Raw genomic sequence first — 21,343 nt, forward strand, 5'->3', positions numbered from 1 at the left:
GATAATTTGGTGCTGAACAGTTATGCTTGGCTCGGGGATGCCCTGAAAATGCTCCCTAGGCCCAGTGGAGATGGGGAGAAAGAGCAGGGGTGAGCTCACTTAGTCCCTAACCTTCACTATTTTGTAACAGGAGGAATGTAAACTCTGCTTTGGAGCTTACATCAGCTTTTGGAGGCTTTTAACAAGCTCCCCCAGATAAGACTAAAGGTTTTACTTGTCCTTTTGGCCAGAAATAAATATTTATATCGAGGAAAGATTGCCAAGGCCTGAAAAATATCTGAATTATCTAAGCAGCCCTACAAAAGGATTCACTGTGATTGGTGTTTGAATTACCAAATGAATGTTAATCCCGGTTTTTATCCCAAATCCATTAGATAGTCACCAACTGCGGGAAAGAATTCTGAGAATTTCTCCAATAGGCTGAAAAGAGTTACATTGACCTGAGGTCAAAACCTGCAAATGTACGTTATCTGAGTGCACAGGTTCATGACAGTAGATCGCTGTGTCTCAAAAGGTGCCTGAACCTTACCCCGGAGCTTTCGGGTCCTGGTCCCCTCCCACGGAAGACCTGCTTATGGTTCCCCAGCCCTGCCCGTGGAGCATCTGCACCTCCAAAGTGGCCACGCACAGAAAGACTCCGCTCCTGCTGTACGGGTCGCAAAAATCAGCTGTGGGATTATGACCATGTGAAATGGCTAACTGGTTTGATCTAACGTAAGATAGTTTGAATCACATCCGTGAAAGAGCTAGCCGGGTCCACCCCGGGCAAATCATTTCAACAAAACCTGAATTTTTTTAATTTCAGCTCTGACGTTTACCGGGGATGCCACACTAACTCTACCAACTAACCTCCCTGAGCCAGTGTCCCAAATGGTGAATAATAAATAATGATGATGTCGAATGAGACCCTGGGTATAGATCCTTACGCAAAAGGATCTACAGACACCCCCGCCTTAGACAAAATCAGTGTAAATACGGAGAGAGGGATTGAGATGTGGGTGTGGATGCAGACGTATGTGAGGGTACAGATGTGGTGTGGTTCTCTGTGCCCTCTGTCCCCACCTTCGGGGGTACCTAGGTCGCAGGCCTAGGGCGTTTGGCAGTTCGGTGTAATGTCACTCACTGATCCCCAGATCCTGGTGTAGGTCAAGCTTCTGTTCGATTATCAGATTCTTGTAGACAGCTGTTTCGATTAAGCCATGTGCAGTGTATGCACCCAATTCTGAAATATCTTGGGTAAAAAGGGAGGAAATCTATATTTACAGATCATCGAAAAATCCCCCTAGCTGCCGGTGGCACACTCGTGCGCCTCCGCAGCCTCCTCCCCCGTAGCCAGCAGGCCAAGCACCGGCCTCGGGCCCCCGGCGCACTCGAGGGCTAACGAGCGGCGACCTGGCTGCCAGCGGCCAGTTGGGAGTCGTCCTCGGAGCGGGTGGTGGCCCTGGGCCGCGGGGGAGGCTCTGTGCCCTGCTTCCCAGGGGGACGTTCCAGGAAGGAGTCAGATGATCTGCGTTATGGAAACCAAATGGCCCTCCTTTGTTTAGAGAGGGAGAGACAGAGAAAGAAAAAAAAAAAGTCACTCATTTTTGTGGTAAAGTGAAAACAGGCTCCAAACCAAACAATCCTCCCCGGAGCGGAGAGCGCCAGCTCCCCAGGGCGGCCCACAGCCCGAGGCCCGGAGGCCGGGAGGCCGGGGGAGGCCGGGTGGCGCCCGCGCTGCAGCCTCCCCAGGTCCCCAGTCCTCCCAGCAGGCTCGCCTCCCGAAATACGGGGTCTCACGGGCGGGAAGGAAACACGTGGGGACTGGAGGGGAACCAGGCCAGTCCTCCCACTCCTTTCCAGCGGAGACACAGCGGGGACAGCTTTGGCACCAGGGCCCCGGAGGTCGCGTGGGCAGGGACGGTCACGTGGGCCCTCGAGTGGCCGCGGCGCACTGTCCCCGCCCGGACGCCCGGGCCTCCTGTGGCCCCCGAGGCTCCGTGGGCCTTGCGCTCCGGGTCCCACGAGGCGCGGGCGGCCGGCTGGGCCGAGGCCGGGACAGCAAGGGCAGTTCGTGGGCAGCCGCGCTCTCGGGAGGGTGGGCCGGTGGAGGGCCGGGCGGAATCCCGGAGAGCCCGGTCCGGGCCTGGCCTCGGACTTGCCGTGCACCCGGGCTCCTGCCGCCACCCGAGCCTCCCTGTCGCCTCGACAGTGGGCGCAGGGCCCCCCAAGGCTGTTGGAGGAGGAGGTGCCACCTGGGCCCCCCACGGGCGGCAGCCGGGCTCCCCTGTGTGACACGGCCCGGTCCCTCACCTCCCTCCCTCCCTCCCCCCGCCTTTAAAATCAAGGGAGCAGCAGCCTTCCGTGGTGGCCCTGCTCGCGGGGTGGCTTCAACGATGCACCGACAGGCAGCGCATGTCCTACGTGGGTCTCCCCGCATCATTGTCACCACACGCTGGGAAGGACACACTCCGTCCAGGCGTCGTGTGGCCTGCTGCTGTCCTCAAAAGCCTCGGCTTCATGCGGCGCACCTCCCCCATCCCAGCAGCGCTCCATCACCTGCAACTGCTAACTCTACATCCCGGCAGGGACCTCCCGTCGCCCTTAGGAAAAATCCCCAAAGCTCCCAGCGTGGCCCACAAGGCCTTGGTCGTCTGGTCCTGCTGGCTTTCCTAGCCTCATCTTGAGCCACCGTCTCCTGCAAATTCAGCACCTCGTTGGCCTTCCCTTAGCTCCCCAAAGCTGCGGGCTCCTTCCCGCCCCAGGATCCTGGCAGGGCCGCCCGCCCCCCTCTGCGTCCTCTTCGCCTGACCCCAGGTCTCAGCCTACATCGCCTTTCCTCGGGGAGGCATTTCCTGACCTTCCTTCTCTTTCCTTGGGCTCCCACAACTACAGTTAAGTAGCAACTTGCGTCGTTTGCAGCAGGCCAGCTCCTTGCGTGGGGTGCTGTCTTCTGTTTTGCTCACGGCAAGGCCTAGCACAAGGCCCGACACGTGGAGGGCATTCGAAAGAATGTATTTTTTAATAAAAAATGAAAGTGCTTAGTAAGCACGTGACTCCCCTGCAGCTGCTACCAAATCCATGAAACTAGAGAGCGTGTTTCTCTTCTCAAAGCCTGTGTCTCTAGGTCATAAAGATTTGTTGAGGGGCGCGCAGCTGGCTCAGCGGTTGAGCATCCGCCTTCGGCCCAGGGCGTGACCCCGGGGTCCCGGGATCGAGTCCTGCATCGGGCTCCCCACAAGGAGCCTGCTTCTCCCTCTGCCTGGGTCTCTGCCTCTCTCTCCGTGTCTCTCATGAATAAATAGATAAAATCTTAAAAAAAAAAAAAAAAAAAGGATTTGTTGAATGAAGGAAGGAATGAATGACTTGGAATAACCTCCCTAACTTTTCACCTCTTGGAGATCTCCCGAGACCTCGGAGGAGCCTCCTCCCTCCACGGAGACACGGTGCTTAGCACTCTAGAGGGGGTGTCCTCTGACCCCCGCCCAGGCGGCCCTGCTCCTTCGGTCCAGGCACGGAGGCCGCCAGGCGTCCTCGTCCCCCCTCGGCCCGGGGCTCAGTGTCAGCCACAGTCCATCGTCACTGGAGACATGGGTTTCGTAACGAATGCTCGTGTGCAACACCATCCTTCGATGTGTGCGCGTGCTCCTTTCTGCCTCCCCGGCAGGCATTTGCGTGTGTCCACCGCTTGGTAACGGGCCTCCCTTCACTCGCCTTCGTGCCACCTGCAGGTCCCGCGCACCCTGACGGGTCGCATCAGGAAAGGATGAGTGTACTGACCACGGCGGGACCTCCTCACCCTGCTTCTGGGCCCAGCCCCTGGGACACATTGTCGTGTTCAGGACGCTGGAGGTGCAAGCTGCTCAGAGCGACTCAGGCTTTCCCCGGAACGAGAGCAAGAGCTTCCCACCTCCCCGGCCTCCAGCCACCTCTCCCAGCTGCATCGGCTGCAGCTTCCAAAATCATCCCTTCTCGTTTCTTTCCCCCAAAACCTCGAGAGCTCCTTTTATAGCTCGTGGACCTGTGTCCAAGTTCCTAAGTTCTGACCCAAAGGCCTCAGCCCAAAGCTGCTCCCATACGGACCCTCCCAAATCCTACTCACCTCCTCCCCCGGAATATGCCTCACTTGCTCCGCCGTTGCTCGCGCCCACCCTCCCGCCGGCAGGGCCTCTTCGGCAGGGCCTCTTCCCGTCTCTCTGCCGAAGCCCACCTCAAGGCTTGTGTTCCCTGGCACCTCCCCCGGCACCCACCTAAAGGGAGCCCTGTGCTTTCTGAAGCCAAATGGTATTTTTGGCTTAGTCACTCCTGGTACGTGTCCGCGAACTTTTCCTTTTTCAAAAAAAAAAAAAAAAAAATTGAGATATAATTGATGAGTAGCATCATGTCCGTTTCAGAGGCACAGCGTGGTGCATGTGTGTATGCGCGTGTGCGTGTGCGTGTGCATTCCTCATTCTTTACCCGCTCATCCAATGCTTGCTGCATGTCTTGGCCGTGAGAAATGATGCTGCGTCGACAAACCTTCTCCGTGAATACGGCTTCTCTCTCAAGCGAGGCTCAGACCTGACGCTCCGCGGGGACCAGGCTAACGTCCTCTGGAGTCCCCTCAGTTACGCCTGGTCTACGGTGAGAGCTCAGTCTGTTTGTTTCCTGATTAACTCAACTGGACGTTCGAGGTCGGGGACCAGCATCCTAGCAGGAGGCCCTAAATTCGTTCACTCGAGTGGATTTTATGGCTCAAGGCTAGCGCCTGTTGCAGAGTCGCTGCTTTTCTGGTGTCTCCCGGGACGCAGATGGTGTCTCGCGGTCACTGAACGTGACATTGCAAGGCCGCTTCACTCTTGTTAACCCGGCGACTTCCTTTTTGCAGATGAGAAGCCCTTCACCGTGGAAGACACGTACCTGCTGTGCCCGGCACCTATCTTAAAAGAAGTTGGCATGTAAGTTCCCACCGGCACGTGCCCCTCACGGTCGGGGAGGACACGGGAGGCGGAGGGGAAGGGTCTCCGGGCAGCCGTGGCCTAGGGCGCTCGGGTCGTGATGTGCCCGTGCTTAGGGCGAGCGAGGCACCGGGTCAGATGTCTTACAAGGGGAAGCTCGCTTTATCCTCCCAGGTTCCCCAAGGACCAGGGTTACGGGTGTGCAGGCTGTGGCCCGAGAGCCCGAGTAGCCTGCCCAGGGCCACACCACAGGAGGCGAAGCGCCGAGTTTCGAGCCCAGGTCTGTGTCACTCGGTCAGACCACCCGTGTAGAGCTCGCCCTCCCGCAGGCCCCGCAATGGCAGCTGCCCTGGGCGACCCCCTCCTCGGAGACCAGGGGGCTCAGAAAGGAGGCCAAGCGGAGGGGCTCGCCGGGTGCAGAGCTGGTCTGAGGCCAGGCCCGGCGCCCCTTCCTCCGCTGGGCCTGGGGGGCTGTGGGGTGTTGTCGGAGAACACAGCTGGCCTCCCTGTAAGCCAGGCGGCAACAGGCTGAGGGACCCGTGGCTCTCAGGAAGAAGACGCCAAACCCGTTCATCCAACTTCACTTTCCATCTTCCGCCCTCTGGGTGCCCACCACCGGCCTTCGAGCCCGTCGATCCCACAAACGCAGGCGCCGCGTGGGCTCAGGCCCCAGAGGCTCAGAGCGGGAGGGCGGGAGGCCGCTGCCGGTTCCCCCGGGCCCCCCACCCACACGAGCTTGCCGGGTTCACGCGGGGGCTCCAGCCGCGTCCTGGGAGACCGTCTCCTGCTGACCGGGCGGCCTTGGCGGCCTGTGCGAAGGGCTCAGTGCGTGGCCCGGCTGGCGACCGGGGGCAGCTCGGGGGGCTCGGGGGGCTCCAGCTCCTCTGTAGGACCCCGGCGTGCGGGCAGCCCAACCGTGGGCGGGAGCGGGGCCCAGCTGTGGGCCCCCCGCACCCCGCTGAGCCCCCGGCCCCTTGTCCTTGCAGGAAAGCCGCGCTTCAGGTCAGCATGAACGACGGCCTGTCCTTCATCTCCAGCTCCGTCATCATCACCACCACGCGCTGTGTAAGTCATCGCCTTCCCTTCCCGGGAGGCGTCCCCGGCTGCTCCTTTCCGCGGAAGTTTCTGGTTCTGCGCCCTGGTCACCGGGCTCTGACTCCAGCTCGGTGGGGCCAGCGGGGCCGGTGGGGCCTGGGCCCGGGGCTGATGGCAGAGGGTGTCCAGGGTCCCCGTGTTGGCCTCCTCCACGTCCCCATTTCCGTGACCGAGGGTGAGGCCTGAGCGCGCCGGCACGTCCGGGTGGCAGTGGGACCGGGCCAGCGTCTGTGCAGCAGGAGGGGGGACATCTGCACGGACTGGCTCCGGGACACACGTGCAGAAGGACGCGGAGGGCGCGCGGAAAGCCCGGCTTAGGGAGCTCTTCCCGTTAGGGAAGGCCAGTGACTGGAGAGCGGCATGGAGTGTAAGGGGGATTTAGAATGGGAGAAACCGAAGCTTGTTTAAGGGACTGTGGAAACCATCCAGGGGGAAGCAGGGTGGGGGTGAGGGTGCTGTGCCGCAGGGCCCGTGAGGCGGGAGCAGATGGAAACCCAGCAGCGCCCCGGACGCCCCCTCACTGGATCCGTAATTAGGTGGTTTTCATTTCTGGTCACACATAAAATCACCCGGACGACTTTTAAAAAATGATGATGCCCAGGCCTTGTGCTATAGCCCAACGGAAGCAAAGCCGGGAGTGGCCCTAGCTTGGGTGGCTCCAGGGGCCCCTGGGGAGGTTCTCATGTGCGGCCGGGGTGCGGGGGGACAGCCCTCCGGCCAGTGTCCTTGCTCCGTCCTGCTGTATCTCAGAGCTCAGCCTGTCAGGAGGCCACCGTCAGGGCTTGCCTGAGGGACCTCGGGCCCTAACGTGGGCAGTTCCAAGTAACCTTTCCTGAATGTTCATTCACTTGTCATAGCCAAATGCTTTTTTCCCATCGGATCATTCTAAAGGCTCATGTGTTTGGGCCAATGGTCACCTTGGGTGGATACTATGGTCACATCCTGGCTGAGCTTTGGAGGCCGTATCGCGAGAGCCCCTCAGTAATTGAGGCTTGTAGCCCTAACAGGGTCACAGGTGGACGAGAGATAGCGGGCGTGCGCTGGGGTCAGACGAGATAAAAGCGAGCCTCTCGTAAATGAGCGTGAGGTCCGGCCTCATGGTGGACAGCGTTCCCTCTCCCCTTGCTCCTCTGCACCACCCCCCACCCCATTACCCGCCCCCCCCCCCCACACACACACACAGGTTTTCATCCTATATTAGGAGCATCCTATATTAGGTTTTCTTGAAAGCAGTGTAAGCATGGCAACAAGTACAGACAACGGAAAAGTTTTCCTTGACCAAAGTAAGAAAGTAGGGTTGTCCCAGAGAAGTGTCACCACTGAGAAAGGTCCACGTCTCTGGCACCCCTCAGGGAAACATCAAAATCTGGAGACCAAATATGAAAACCTTTTGGAGCAACGGTGAAGTCTCTTTAAGTGTACCCCGCCTGATTCCTTTAGAAATTGACCCTTCTGGAACTTGCCAACCTGCAGGAAATGATTAAAATACCCCAAACCTAACAACTCCATCCCAGATTCCTCCCTGCTTCTGAGTGATCCAGCAGTTTGGGCCTGTATTTCTCATTATGTCTGATGGTACCGCAGAGAAACAGCCGTGCCCTTGAGGCCACAGGGGCACGGGGTGGGGGGAAGGGAGAGGTAGCAGGACCCAGCCTGTGGTGTGGCAGCTACAGGACTAAGACTACAGCTTAAGTCCTGGCCTGTAAGCCAAGAGGAAAGGACGTCCCTACGGACCCATCGAAGAGTGAAACGAGCTCAGAGCGAAGTTCCCTGCATCTTTCCAGCTCACTCCCACCTGCATTCATTCATGTCTTACGTCTTCCTTACCTGAGTGCTCATCACTGAGTCTCCTGCTCACTTGACCCTTGATGAACACATCTTCTCCCTCGTTGCCCTTTCACTCGAGAATGCCGTATGTCTACAACGAAAGTATGAACGCTCCAAGATCTGAGATCCACGACCGTTCGTTTCATTTATTCAACAAATGTCCACTGCTCACCTACAACGTGCCAGGCACGGTCCTGGGCCCCTGGGTTACACGAGAGAGCACTACAGACAGAGCTGTCTGTCTGGCGGGGAGCGGCAGAGGGAGAGAAGGCCGACAACAGACAAGCACGACAGATGAATCACACACTGTGTTAAAAGGTAATATACGCTACAGGAAAAAAACGGAGCCGAGCAAAAGGACTTGGTACGACTCGGGTGAGTGTGATGCAAACAGATACGTTGAGAAGGTGGCGTGTGAGTAGAGACTTGTGAAGGTAACTGTGAGGCTCCTGGGGGAAGGACATACCAAGCAGAGGGCCCCAGCGCTTAGACCTCAAAACCAGACACTCCGTGTGTTCCAGGAAGAGCGGGAAGGCTGGTGGTCTGTCACTGGAAGAGAGCCAGAGAGGCGAGCAGGAGACGGTGAGGTCATGGGGATGGAGAGTGGAGGGCCTTGTGAGAACTTTGGCTTTTGCACAGAGGAGCAACATGAGCCGACTTAGATCTGAAAGATCACTGTGGCTGCTGGAACAGCCCGTGGGAAGACAGAGATGGAAGGACTGTGACTGGTTAGGAGGGTAATGGCAATATTTCAGGCCAACGATGATGATGGCTTGACTCAGCAGGGAGCAATGGAGAGACGAGAGGAGCAGTCAGAGTTGGCTATATCGTGACGGCCAAGCAGTTGGATTTCCCAAAGCGCTGGATGCTGGGCTGGAGGGGAGCAGGGTGCAGAAGGGTCCCATGGGCTTTGGCCTAAGTACTTGGAAGAATGGGGTTCCCTCAAGGGACAGAGGGAAGACTGAAGGAGCCGGACTGGGGTCGAGGGGGAAAGTCAGAGGTCAGTTTTGTTGTCAACTTATCATGTGCCCTTGACCTTGACCCACACATTTAGCCCCTTCGTGCATCAATTTCCTAATCTACAGAATTAGAATAACAACACTTCATCTCTCTTGGCTGCGTTGTGAACATCCAGGGAGTGCTGTAGGTGCTTGGTAGACGACCTGGTAGGGGGGCGAGTGCTTATTAAATGTTAGCGGCTATTCTAGTCGAAGCTTAGTCGAAATTTATTCAACTAATTGGAAATTCTTTCCAGAGAGTTGGCTCCCGCTTCAGAGGCCCGTTATAATAAAAGGACTGTGCTGAGATAAGGCCGATCGGATCCCTAAGGGGAACATGCCTGTCACTCAGCCAAGCCCAGGTGACTGGAAGGAGGCAGACGAGATGATCAAAATCATCTAGAGAAAAAAAAAAGAGCTATAGTCAAGCATAAAACCCCAATCCCCAGCAGGACCTTAGAGAGAACCTCAAATTTAAAAGATTGAAGCCGTCACTGGACAAAATAGAGACGCAGGTGGAACCTGTGGTCATCCAGAATATGAAGTAAGGTCTTGGACTTGCGTTTGTTCCTTCGGCAGCTGTTTTTGAAGGACAAGGTTTTTAGATCAGAAGAGATCCCCTGAGTCTGAGTAAAGGGTTAGGCTCGTCGGTGCCAGTCACAGCCTGCCCCGTCCATCACCTGGAACCAAAAATCATTTTAAAATATGTAGTTGAGACTTTTCTTTTCTCGCTTTATTTGGTGCCCATTTGGACAACCGTGTCATAGTTTTCAAGATCCACAATGAATAACGGTTGCCCCTGCCAGGAGCAGAAATTCCATGAAGTTTTACAGGAAAAGAGTTTTTTCCATCCAAGAGCTAAAAGATTCCTATACAAATGGTAAACTTTGCTGAGCTCCAGGGCTCTAGAAAATGGTCAAACATCCAAAGTCCTCTTTCACCAGCGTAAGTAAACGCAGCTCATCTCTATAGTCTCAAGGGGCCTCCCTTTTCTTCCCCAGCATCCGGCATTGGGGGGCGGGGGGTGGGCGGGCATCACGACTATGGTGCTGCCTGGGGAGAAGTACTTAAAAGACGTTTGTCTTTTTGAAAGCAAAGCAAGCAGATGTGAGCACCTGAAAGAATTTTTCAGGAAAGATGGTCTCCTTTTCGATAAATGCCTTCAAATTTTATGATCTCCCCACCAAAGCGTATACAGATCAGAGAATCATTCAACAAGTGCTTGTTGAACTCCTACTGTGTCATGGGTGTTCCACTTGCATTTTACAAAGTTGTTACCCTTAAGGAGCTTAAGATCCACTTGGAGAAAGGAGCTCAGGAGACATACGAAGGAATAGGTAAATAAAGAGAAAAAAACATAAAGAAAGAACAAGGCTGTGTGAATGAGGTGTAAATGCTATAGGATTTCAGAGTAGGGAAGGAGGATTGAATTGAGGAAGGGACAAGAGGGCTTCATGGAGGAGACAATCCAGGTGGTGATTTGAAAAATGGTAATTTCAGGTGAAGAGGGGGAGAAAAGGCTGTCCCCTAAGGAGAAATCCACCTGAGGAAGGACTCGATATGCCTGCGAGCACAGTTAGTTCATGGTCCCTCCTGGGAACTATGACTCTTTCTCTCTTTTCCTCTCATTTTGTATCAGTTTCTGGTGCCTTCTAATTTGGGGCCATTTTTCAGGCTGGCAACTACTCTCCTAAGATGCATACCCCGTGCCCTCGATCACCCAGTATGTAACAACGAGACCCAGCTGATGCCCCCCGCCCCATTAACTACTATTAGGATTCGATTTGCACTGGTTTCCCACGTCTTAGAGAATCACCATCTTTGAAAAAAAAAAGGAAAGAGACCTAAAGTTTGACGTAAGGTTCTAAAATCAATACTGAATCAGAGGAGAATACTGTCTTTCCCCCTACTACTTTCTATGAAAAACAGCCTGGCTACAAGTGGCAGCAAGGTTGAGCAAATGTAAGAGACCCATGTTAAGTCACTGTTCAAAGAAGTTGTTTTTGAGTGAAATTTAAAATGCAACAGACTCAGCTCCGAGGCATCAAAACCAGAACAACAGCTTTGTCCTTGTAGCACAATGGAGGAATTAAGAATACAGGGTATTAAGTCAAAGTCCTAATTTTGGATTTTAGCCCCTCCAGGTTGTAGGGTGACCTTGGGCACGTTTACCTGAGCCTGTCTCCTAGCCTGTCTTGCACGGTTGTTGCACAGGTTAAAGGTAAAGTATATAAGGGGCTATGGTACCTGGTGGGCTATCAAAGAGTGACAGCTTTTACCAGTCTATCGACATTCCTCTTCCTTGCCAAGTAAAGGTCCAATGGCCCGTCTCATTAAAAGATCTGCTGCTCCTTCCCTGTAGAATATAAACAGGCGAGGTCTCCCTGATTAAGGGCCATGATTCCTTTGGAGTCCATGATAAGCTTGTATTTACAACCAGGACGAGGCTGGGGAACACTTTGAAGATGTTGCCTGCAGGATAACTAAGGGAAACACCAGTAAATTGGACCGGGTTGGTAAGTCGAATAGGATCGGGCTGCAGTTTCTTTGGAATTTTCCAAAAAAAGATCTTCTCAGTAGGTGAATCAAGTAAACAGTAACATAAGGAGAATCCTTAGACTATTTCAAAGAATGAGTTAAAATAAGTGTCTACTAAATTTTATGCATTATTACTACATCCCAATTCCTATTATTATTTAAATTTTTCTATCATGCTGAGCGTGGTCTGGAGGCATTTTATCAGAGAAGCTACCGTTTCATGCAGAAGAGAGATGCAGCTTCAGGAGGGGAGTTCGCAGCAGACTGGATCTCCCAGGGGCCCCCCAAGTAGCCCCAACTCACTGTGGTTTGGGGATTGAACAAGGTGTTAACTGATTTCCCAAGGGCTTTTTTTTAACCATTTTATCCTTCAGACGTTCATGAATTCAGACCGTTCTTTTCTGAAACTAGTGGTATTTTTCTGCTGGTGTTTATTTGAAAGAGAGAGAGACAGACACCAACAATGCACAGGAGAGCCCCTATCCACGACAAAGAATTATCTAGCCCAAAATGGCAATCATACCGAGTTGGAGAAACTTTAAAGAAACAGAATTTCTGGAAGGGATCTCAGGAGTCTGCATTTTTTTTTAAGATTTTATTTATTTAATTCATGAGAGACACAGAGGAGAGGCAGAGACACTGGCAGAGGGAGAAGCAGGCTCCATGCAGGGATCCCAATGTGGGACTCGATCCCGGGACCCCGGGGTCTCACCTGGGCCAAGGCAGATGCTCAGCCGCTGAGCCCCCCAGGCGTCCCAGGAGTCTGCATTTTAATAAGCTTTGCTAGGTAAATCTTAAACACAGGACTCTTCCCATTATCCTTACCTAATACTAATTGTCCTCCAAAGTTTAAAAAAAAAAAAAACTATTAAAGTTTAAGAAAAAGGATTTATTCTCTTGATTCACTCCCAATCTCATTCATTTAAGAATCCCAAGATTTTAAAATCAGACCCTTCCTTTTATGTTCCTTCTTTTGGACAGTATTTCCTGGTATAAAAATGGGAATTCACCAAAAATAATTGTAGCCCAATGTGACCACTGTGGGGATCTTCTCCCTTTCGTGTTGCCAGGCAAAGACTGTAAAACTTTCTCTCCAGGTGCCCCTTTGCCGTGTTCCAGGTCTTGCCTTTGTTTCTGCCTCTCTCCGAAGGCCTAGTGAGCCAGAGACTTGCTGCCCCCTGCTCCAGGAAGAGAGAGCCCAGGCAGCATCAGTGTTGTTCTTAACGCTGTGTGTCTCCCGATGTCTCACCCAAGAGGGGCCTCCGGGTGCCACACAGGAATAGGTTATCAGTTGGGAACCATTGGCGACTTGAAGAAAACAATGACACAGATACTGGAAATAATTGTCTCCCACACACTGCGTAGTGCATTGTGCTTCTCGAGGAAAGAACAGAGACTGTGTCTTGTTCGCCACTGAAGCCAGCCCCTGGCGCAATGCCTACGCGGTACCCAGCAGATAGCTGGTACTTGAATGAATGAATGAGTGGCCTCAGTTGGCTCATACTGAGATCATGATGGCACCTGCTGGTGGGAAAGAAAGGGAACCGGAATACAGCAGGATTAGAACAGGGGCCACTGAGCTGGCTGCAAGGTAGTCCTCCAGAGAGAATGGCCAGCAACCCAGTGTATGCATCCAAGGAGCACGGGGAGCCTGTGCGTGATTTAAGGGGGACAAATCTGCCAGCCGAGAAGCCACAACCGGTGATCCCAGACAGGGCAATAGTCAAAGACCTCCTCAGAACAGCATCAGCTCCACTCTTGGCAGGGGTGCAGACCTGGAGAAGGAACCTAGAAATCCCCCACGCAGCTGGATCAGGATTCAGGGCAGGCCGCCAGCCCGCTGAGGGTCGGCAGCGCCAGGCCGCAAGGGGGGCAGAACCACAGAGACTCACGCAGAATCCAGGTAACTGCAGTATCTGCCAAGCCCCCAAAGCACGGAGGTGTAAGACGTGGGAAACAGACGAGTCTGGAAGGAATGGCAATGTGATGTGGTAAGTTCTTTAATAGAGAACTGAGCAATGCCTTGTGAGAGTAGGAAGTGGAGTGTCCGGGGGAAGCCGAGGACGGAAGAGATGGTAAGTGGCCTCAGGAAGAGAGAAAGAGCGGGCGTTTGCTGCGCCCTGGCGTGGGTCACGGCGTGTTCTGGGCACTGAGGCTGTGGTTGGTAGGCGCGGGGTGTCAGGAGACCAGTCGGAGACACAGCAGCTGGGACCAGCTGGACAGGCCTTCCCGCATCTGCCATAGTTTGGAGTTTCGTATTTAATTTAAACAGCATACGTGATGCGGTGTCCACGTTAACCTCCGATCTTTCCTCATTCAAGAAATAAATGCCTTCTACCTTCGGGGGGGGACAAAGAGAATCTAAGGAACTGTAGGAAAGTCGTGAGTTGGGGGGCATGGGCGTGGCCTGTGGCCTGTGGCCGCCCGCCCAGGCCCGATGCTGAGGGTGCGCTGGTCAGGCTGGCTCCGGGGGGGGCCGTGCTGGCACTCGCAGGTGGGGGCTGCGGTGCTTTACCTGCGGGAGGCTGCCGAGAGCGGGCAGGGACCGCCTCCCAGGACCGTCTTCAGGGGTCTGCCCCAGGCACCTTCCCCGGTTCACTTTGGAAATCAGTTCAGTTGGGTCACCAGTTTCTTTGAAGTGACCCGGGAAGATACAAACGCAGCCCGGCTCCGTGGGCCTGTGGCTGTCCAGGTAAGCAGACAGGTGGCAAGGCTGCCCTTGCCAGAGTTGCTGGAGTTTCGCCAGCCTGGTAGGGAATGGGTCCGGAAGCCTGGGCTGAGTGGCAACCTCGCCTTCCAGCATCATAAAAAATTATTGCATACTCTTCAGAAATAAAGTAGAAATCAGAGAAGACTTTTTTTCCTTCTATTTCTTTTCCAAGAAAAGAAATAGATTTTGCCTAAATCAAAATGGGCAGGTACTTCATACCAACAGCTATAAGGACACGCGTCTCTCCAGGAAGGAAAGGTGTGTGGGAAGGAGGCTGTTGATGGCAAATGGGGCCAAATATCAGAATCCGTGTGTATTAAAATAGTACTGTAGGCGAAATGTTGAGGACTCAAAGATGAACAGCCAGTCCATGCCCTCTGGTACCCACATCATAGGTGCCAGGACAGAATGTACGCCCAAGAGGTATACGTTTTACACTTTGGGGTACAAAAGGCAGCTATTGCACGGGCACCCAGAAGTTCCTGCATCTACCCCAAAGACTCACAAACCTCCACGCAGGCCTTGGGGTAGGTCACCTGACGCAAGCCCTATGCACTTGAGGAGTGTCCACTTACTGGACCTAGTGGATTATGTCCCAGTTACCCAAAAAGGTGTTCCCCCCATTCTTGTGAGAGGGAGCTGGACAAATCATTCTGGAAATTCAGGGAGAACAAGTAGGCAGCTCATGATTTACTCAGCCCCAAACCTCTGTCCCATGAGTGTCCTTTTCCCAACAAGGCCCTCCCCAAACCATTTTTTCAATTCTAAGAAATGGCCCCTAGAGAAGACAAGTCCTTTCCAAACGCCCAGTCGAGGAGGGCGGGCCCAGGGCCCACACTGGGACTTTACCCGATAGGTCTCTTCATCCTACCACTATTCCACTTCCTGTCCAGTTCGCTCCCACACCCGCCTCTCTCCTTGTTCATTTCGCTACCGTCTCTTCACGTAGCCTGGAAGAGTCGGGCGAGGCTGGATTGGAGGGCAAATAGGAGGCCGATGACCTTGAAGAGAGTTTGAATGGCAGCCAGAAGGAAATCATTAAAAAAAAAAAAAAAAAAACAAGGCATTAGTTTAGGAAGATCCATCTATCGTCTGTATGTTCCAAGTATATTAACAAAATAGTATTAATTTGGATGCCAATGATTTATAGGTTTGTTCATTTGGAAAGGAAATAGGCTCCAGGTTACTTTGACGCTATCTGCACCAAAAGTGGCCAACCCACAGCCCCGGAGCTACAAGTGAATTAGCATTTCATACTCAGCCCTGGAAGAGGATGGCCTTTACTTTATTATTGCTGCAATTATAGGTAATATGTCCTTTGAAAGATGTGGCTTAGGGGACACCTGAGTGGCTCAGTGGTTGAGTGTCTGCCTTGGGTCAAGGCGTGACCCCGGGGTCCCAGGATTGAGTCGGGCTCCCTGCAGGGAGCCCGCTTCTCCCTCTGCTTGTGTCTCTGCCTCTCTCTGTGTCTCTCAGGAATAAATGAAATCTTTAAGAAAAAGAAAGAAAGAAAGGTGGCTTAAAACACAGAGGAAAGATTAGTTGGAGAAGAAAAGTGGGAATAAACATGGGCTCTGGGATCAGATCAGTGTGGTGACTGAAACCCTGGTCCTTAAATAGCTGGCCCGGTACACAGTAGGTACCTGGAGTTGGCTTCCTTACCCTGATGTCGTAAGCTCTGTAGGGATCAGCACAGTGCCGTGGTTTCCAAAGAGGCTCTGGCTTCTGAATTAACAGAAGTATCATATCTATGACTCCAGGGACAGAACCTCTGAACTTGGTGGAGGTCAAATCTCATTTGAGTGTTGTAGGACATACCAGGACGCTTCCAGGGAGAGCCTAGAGAAACAATGGGTGAAAAGTCTTGCCAAACATGGAAGGTTATGTAGAATATTCTATGGAATTGGAACTCTGGCTTGGAGACAAAGGAAGACTTGGCTGTTTTTAGTATCTGGAGGGCTGTCCTGAGACCGGAGTGTCTGCTTTTATTACATAGATCCAAGGCATAGAATAGGCTACCAGTGTGTGGCTTAGTTTTTTTAAATGGTCTACGTAATTGGCTGCTTCAGGGGGCAGCGAGCTCCCTGTTGGGCAGTATTCAAGCACAGGCCACTTGACAAGTTGACAGAATTGCCATTTGCACGCACATCAGACTCCTTCCGACGCTAAGAGTCTGTAATTTCTAAAACTAAAAGTAAGCTGGTGAAGGAGTGAGGTGAACATTATCAGTCCTATGCAGCATAACTGAGTGTGGCTCTTATATTCTGAAAATAAATGTGAGATCCTCTTGTTGGTGACACTGGAGATGGTTTGTCTTAGCGTAATTCAAATTGGCCAACCTCCACCTAATACGAAAGAGATCATACTTCAGACCAAAGTGTGCTCCTTCTGAGCTCCTTCTGAGAACAATTTGTTTCAAGTGACCTCAAAACAAGCCTTCTAATTTACAAACAATTGATACACTAGTCATAAATCATTCTCATCTCCTTACTAGTCTCAGTAAAGCCATACACAATTCAAGGTCTTTTACACAATATCTAGTATTTTTTATTATTATTATGTTAACAAGATGACCTGTGGTTTCTCATACTATCATCAGAAAGGGCAAAAGACCACAGGAATATCAGAATGCAGAATTCAGATATCAAATGTTGTTTATGAACTGAAAGAAAAATAGTTTGCCAACATCTCTGTTTTGGTAACCCTTGTATGCATAAAAATATCTTTTCTTTCAAATATATTTTGGAGGATCTGAGCTGATTTGTTTTTCTTGGATATTTGAGCAATTGACTTTCAATATTTTTATCTCAAAGTATTTTAAAGAATGTTTGCCTTAAGTTTGAAATCTCCTTGTTTTAAGAATAAATAAGAAAAAAAATTTTCTGAATCTATGCTCTTAAGAAACTGCGGTAAACACATATAAGATGGCAATATTTATTTTTAGAAATAAAAGTTAAATCCAAATAATCCATAACCAAGATAAGTATAAAGGACCAAACCCAGCAGTTAAAGAACAGAGACAAATGGCATTTAAAAAATATCACACTGTATGCTGTTTACAATAAAAAATGCATTCAATAAAATATAAAGATGAAAATCAAGGAATGAGAAAAGTTCTATCAGGAAAATACCAACAGAAAGCTAGCATAGCTATATCAATATTAGATAAAACAAACTTTTGGGGATCCCTGGGTGGCGCAGCGGTTTAGTGCCTGCCTTTGGCCCAGGGCGCGATCCTGGAGACCCGGGATCGAATCCCACGTCGGGTTCCCAGTGCGTGGAGCCTGCTTCTCCCTCTGCCTATGTCTCTGCCTCTCTCTCTCTCACTGTGTGCCTATCATAAATAAATAAAAATTTAAAAAAAAACTTTTATGGCAAAAAAAATTATTGGTATTAAAAGGATCATTACATAATGTTAAAAGGAACTGATTCTAGTCTGAACTTAATGATATATCCTTAGCATATATGAAACAAATATTGACAGAATTATAAAGAGAAACTGATAGATCTACCACCACAAGAGATATAAATGCAATTCTTTCAGTAGTTAATAGATTAAGCAGCCCAAGGAAAATTAATAAAATATAAATAATTTGAATACTGCAATTAAGCATGATCTAGTGGACACACAATGAGGCTACAGAAAAATGTTCTAGGAAGGGTCCAAAGTTCTTTGGTTGCATAAAATAGAGGTTATGCAGTTATAAGATTACTGAAAAAATACCATTATTTCATAAATTCTAAGACACACTTTTTGCACATTTAAACATCTCTGAAATTGGGATGTTCCAGATCACCAGTTATATATCATCATTTAATTGGCCATAGTTTTCCCTAATGGCTCCTCAAATAATCAATTATCCTACAAGGATGCGTCTTAGGTTCAGTGAGATATTTCCAATCAGTCTGTACTGTGCCAAAAGTAGAAGAAACAAACATATGCTGAACAAAACTGACCAGTCACCTCCTCTCACCGTCCACCCCATCCATCGTGGAAAAAGAGAACTCTAGCCTCTCTCCTTTGAAGAATGAAATATAGAGAAAGGGGGTAGGAGCTGATGACCAACCACAATATGGCCAACTTCATGATATAACCAGTGGTGCTATTGCATAGTTAGGAAAAGCTCACGTTTTCGGAAATATCAAACAGACATCTAAATCTCTTATAAGTCAAAGCAAAGTCATAATGGAAATTAGGAAATACTTAAAACTAGTCAATTATGAAGATGCCACATGACAAAACTTATGAATGCAGCTGAAGTCGTTCTTAGAGGAAAATCTGTAGCCTTAAGTGTTTATACTAGAAAAGAAGGAAGTGGTAAGCCAGTTAGCCAAGCATTGAACCCAAGACATTAGAGAACAACGGAGTACACCCCCCAAAAAAATATAGAAGAACACAAGTATGAAAGTAACAAACAGAATAGAAAACAAGATAAACAGAGAAGTAACAAAGAAAACTATTAGTTGGGGGCAGGGGAGATGAAAAAGAAAAATAGGTGTGTGTCCAAGGAACTGTATTATCCGTGGATGGGCGACGGGCCACACTCACTGCTGTCACAGGTTGGGGCTGTGCTGGAGGGACATCATCAACCAAAAGAACCTAGAAAATTCATGCTGACTGAGCTCATCCCTCACCTACACCGAGGTCTTTCTTCCCGTGGAAGCCTTTGTACAAAAACGAATGTTATCAAACACTGTACAGTGTTTCCCCGTTACTCTCCACCGTCTCATCTTGAGCTAAACTTTGCTAGGTCACTACGAAGCCCTCGATTGCTGAGGCTGTTCGCCCTTCCAGACGCTATGGTTTTTGACATTTATGGTTCTGCTTTTTCTGGCCTCTCCTTTCTTGGTATTACATGTGTCTTCTCTTCTAGGTGTCCCCCTTCTAATCTGACAGTTGAAGATATCAGATACCAGACAACCACACTTCTGTAATTTGTATATAAAATAAGAATTCCTAGTCTCTGAATAAGAACTTGGGAGAAAGTGTATGCCCTAAGTACACAACCTCTAGTGAATGACCAGTGTGTCCATTCATGCCCACGCCTAGGTCGTTGGGGCTCTTCTGAATGTTTGAGTCTTTTGGGTTGAGCGTTCTGGATTAGTGAATCCAGTTGTAAGAGACACAATTGCAGGAAGAAGTGCACAATTTAAAGAGGGTCCAAAAAGTGTGATGAGTGGAGAGGACAGGGGGAAAGATGGGGGTGGGGGGCCAGGAAAGAAAGGAGAGGTAGAGGAAGAAACCAGGGGGAGGAGGTGGGGAGAAGGAGCTGCAGGAGTAGAAAAGGAGGAGCAAAGGAAGGATTGATTAACAGTTTGGGAAATAGGGCCAAAAAGAAGAGAGAGCCTGAAAGGATCTCCTTTCTCCAACATTGAAATAATTGCCAACTCCTTAAATGATTGAAAATTGGCAAAATCCGTGGACTGGGCTATCACACAGAACCGGAGGAGACAGCAGCCAAACCCAGGCCATATTGTCCTCGTTGACAATTTATGGTCACATTCCACCAAATCACAGGCCTCCCCGGCGTCCTCATGTGTGTCTTCTGATCAGGACATTTCTGGGGACTGACGTGATTTATACTGTTTGCACTCCCAAAAGGCCAGCAAGCTCTTCCTTCTGCTTCCTACAGACTGACAAAGCCCCTTCTTTCCTTTTGCAAAGCAACCCGCTTCTCACCTATTCATTAGGAAATTCAAAGATCAGTGATTTGATGTCGATCCCCCTAGAACCAGAGTCATCAGTGCCTCGAGCATATGTAACTAGCATTCCTTTGCCGTCACTATGGTTGCTAGAACAGATGTTAGCTTCCTCGGGGCCCAAGGCAGTGGGCTGAGTGTTTTGTTTCCTTACAAAAAAAAAAAAAGTTAAAAAGCATGTGAATAAGTGACAACTAAAATATTCCCGGGTTTCTTGTACACACATCCCAGTGTCAGGACTGCTTCATTTGCAGGCCAAGGAAATACGAAAGGTGCAGCGAAGGGTGATTTCTTTTACCTTCATTGTCCAAATTCATGGAATTGGAAAAGATACCTAGAAGCTCAAGGTTTTGAGATTGCATATAAAAGTACAAACTCAACCTAAATGACTGTCTAACAAATGCCGCTGCTACCAGAATCCAATCTGGCAACCTCGGTTGACCTCTACTTACTGGAGGTAAAATCTGTGAACGCGTTGGTTCCTAATAGATAAAAATGTTTGACGATGAGTGAAATTTTGCATTCCATGCTTCCTCGCTCTGAGTAAAGGGATGTCCGCCCCGACTTCTGTGCCTTTGATCACATTTCACTTTCCTTCTGGAATGCCCTCTCCTGCTCTCCACCTACCCAGATTTCCCTGTGGCTTCTAGGCCTGCCAAGTGCTGCCTGGACCTGCCCCAGGATGCCTCACTGGCCTTGGCAAGCCTCTGGAACTCTGCTCTGAGCTCAGGCGCTGTGGTTTGTAGCATCATTTCAAGTTTAACTACACATACCCTGTGCTGCTCCTCGAGCGAGCCCTGTGAGTCGACCCTGACCTTCTACCTGGACAGTGATGACGTCTTCCAGGAGTGGAGACCCACCGTGTTCATCTTTCTGTGTCTCCTGCTGCTGACTGTGTGTTAGAAACTCAACAGGAAGTGATTAGTTGGTTTCCAGATACTCCGTAATTCAGTTTAGAGGCCTAGTTTTGAAGAACCGGTCATCGCGGTCACCACTGGTGAGCCTCTATGTGTGTGAGGCACCGCCCAAATCAGAGGCCTGGCTCTACCTTTCCAAGTTTATAATAATCTAAGGCAACAGCTCACAGGACACAGTAGGTATGCTTACTTGCTGGCGATAGGTAATGATGATGCTGACTCACCTGGGAGGGATGACCAAGGAAACCAATTAAGCACGTACCTTAAATAAAAAGCTACATTAAAGGCAAAGAGACCAGTCTCCGTAAGGAAATGAAAAATGAAAAAACAAGAAATTAGCCTTTCTCTTCCAGCGTCATCATATTTGAACGTTACTAAGGAACTATCTAATCCTATTTCAACAGCCCACTCACGGGAGCTAAGGCATCCTGAGTACTAATGAGCTGCATCTTGTCTGAATTATTCTCCAAAAACTGGTTTTGATTCGCAAGCTCTATGCATTTTGTGGAGAGAAAGGAATGTGCTGAATGAACCCAAGATTTTCTTATCATCACCCTTACCGTTGAGAGTGAGATCAAGTGTCTCTACTGGGTCGGGGTGACAAGAAGACCAGGACGATGCTGGAAAACCTTGATACGAGGC

At 50.5% G+C, this 21,343-nt stretch overlaps 1 protein-coding gene and 1 long non-coding RNA gene across 3 annotated transcripts in view; one reads left to right on the forward strand and one right to left on the reverse strand.

Moving 5' to 3' along the window:
- ANTXR1 (ANTXR cell adhesion molecule 1) overlaps positions 1-21,343 on the forward strand; it is a 197,444-nt gene that overhangs the window by 93,890 nt on the left and 82,211 nt on the right. For both annotated transcript variants that reach the window (XM_072768664.1, XM_072768665.1), the window contains exons 11-12: positions 4,847-4,916; positions 5,903-5,981. In XM_072768664.1, the coding sequence (XP_072624765.1) occupies positions 4,847-4,916; positions 5,903-5,981 (149 nt within the window). The remainder of the gene's footprint in view (positions 1-4,846; positions 4,917-5,902; positions 5,982-21,343) is intronic.
- LOC140600427 (uncharacterized) lies at positions 11,609-16,165 on the reverse strand. The gene is made up of 3 exons (XR_012003693.1): positions 15,747-16,165; positions 13,890-15,085; positions 11,609-13,712 (listed from the first exon to the last, which is right to left on the reverse strand). It is a non-coding gene; the product is annotated as an uncharacterized lncRNA (long non-coding RNA).

Source organism: Canis lupus, chromosome 11, assembly GCF_048164855.1.
Source record: "Canis lupus baileyi chromosome 11, mCanLup2.hap1, whole genome shotgun sequence".
NCBI lineage: Eukaryota > Metazoa > Chordata > Mammalia > Carnivora > Canidae > Canis > Canis lupus.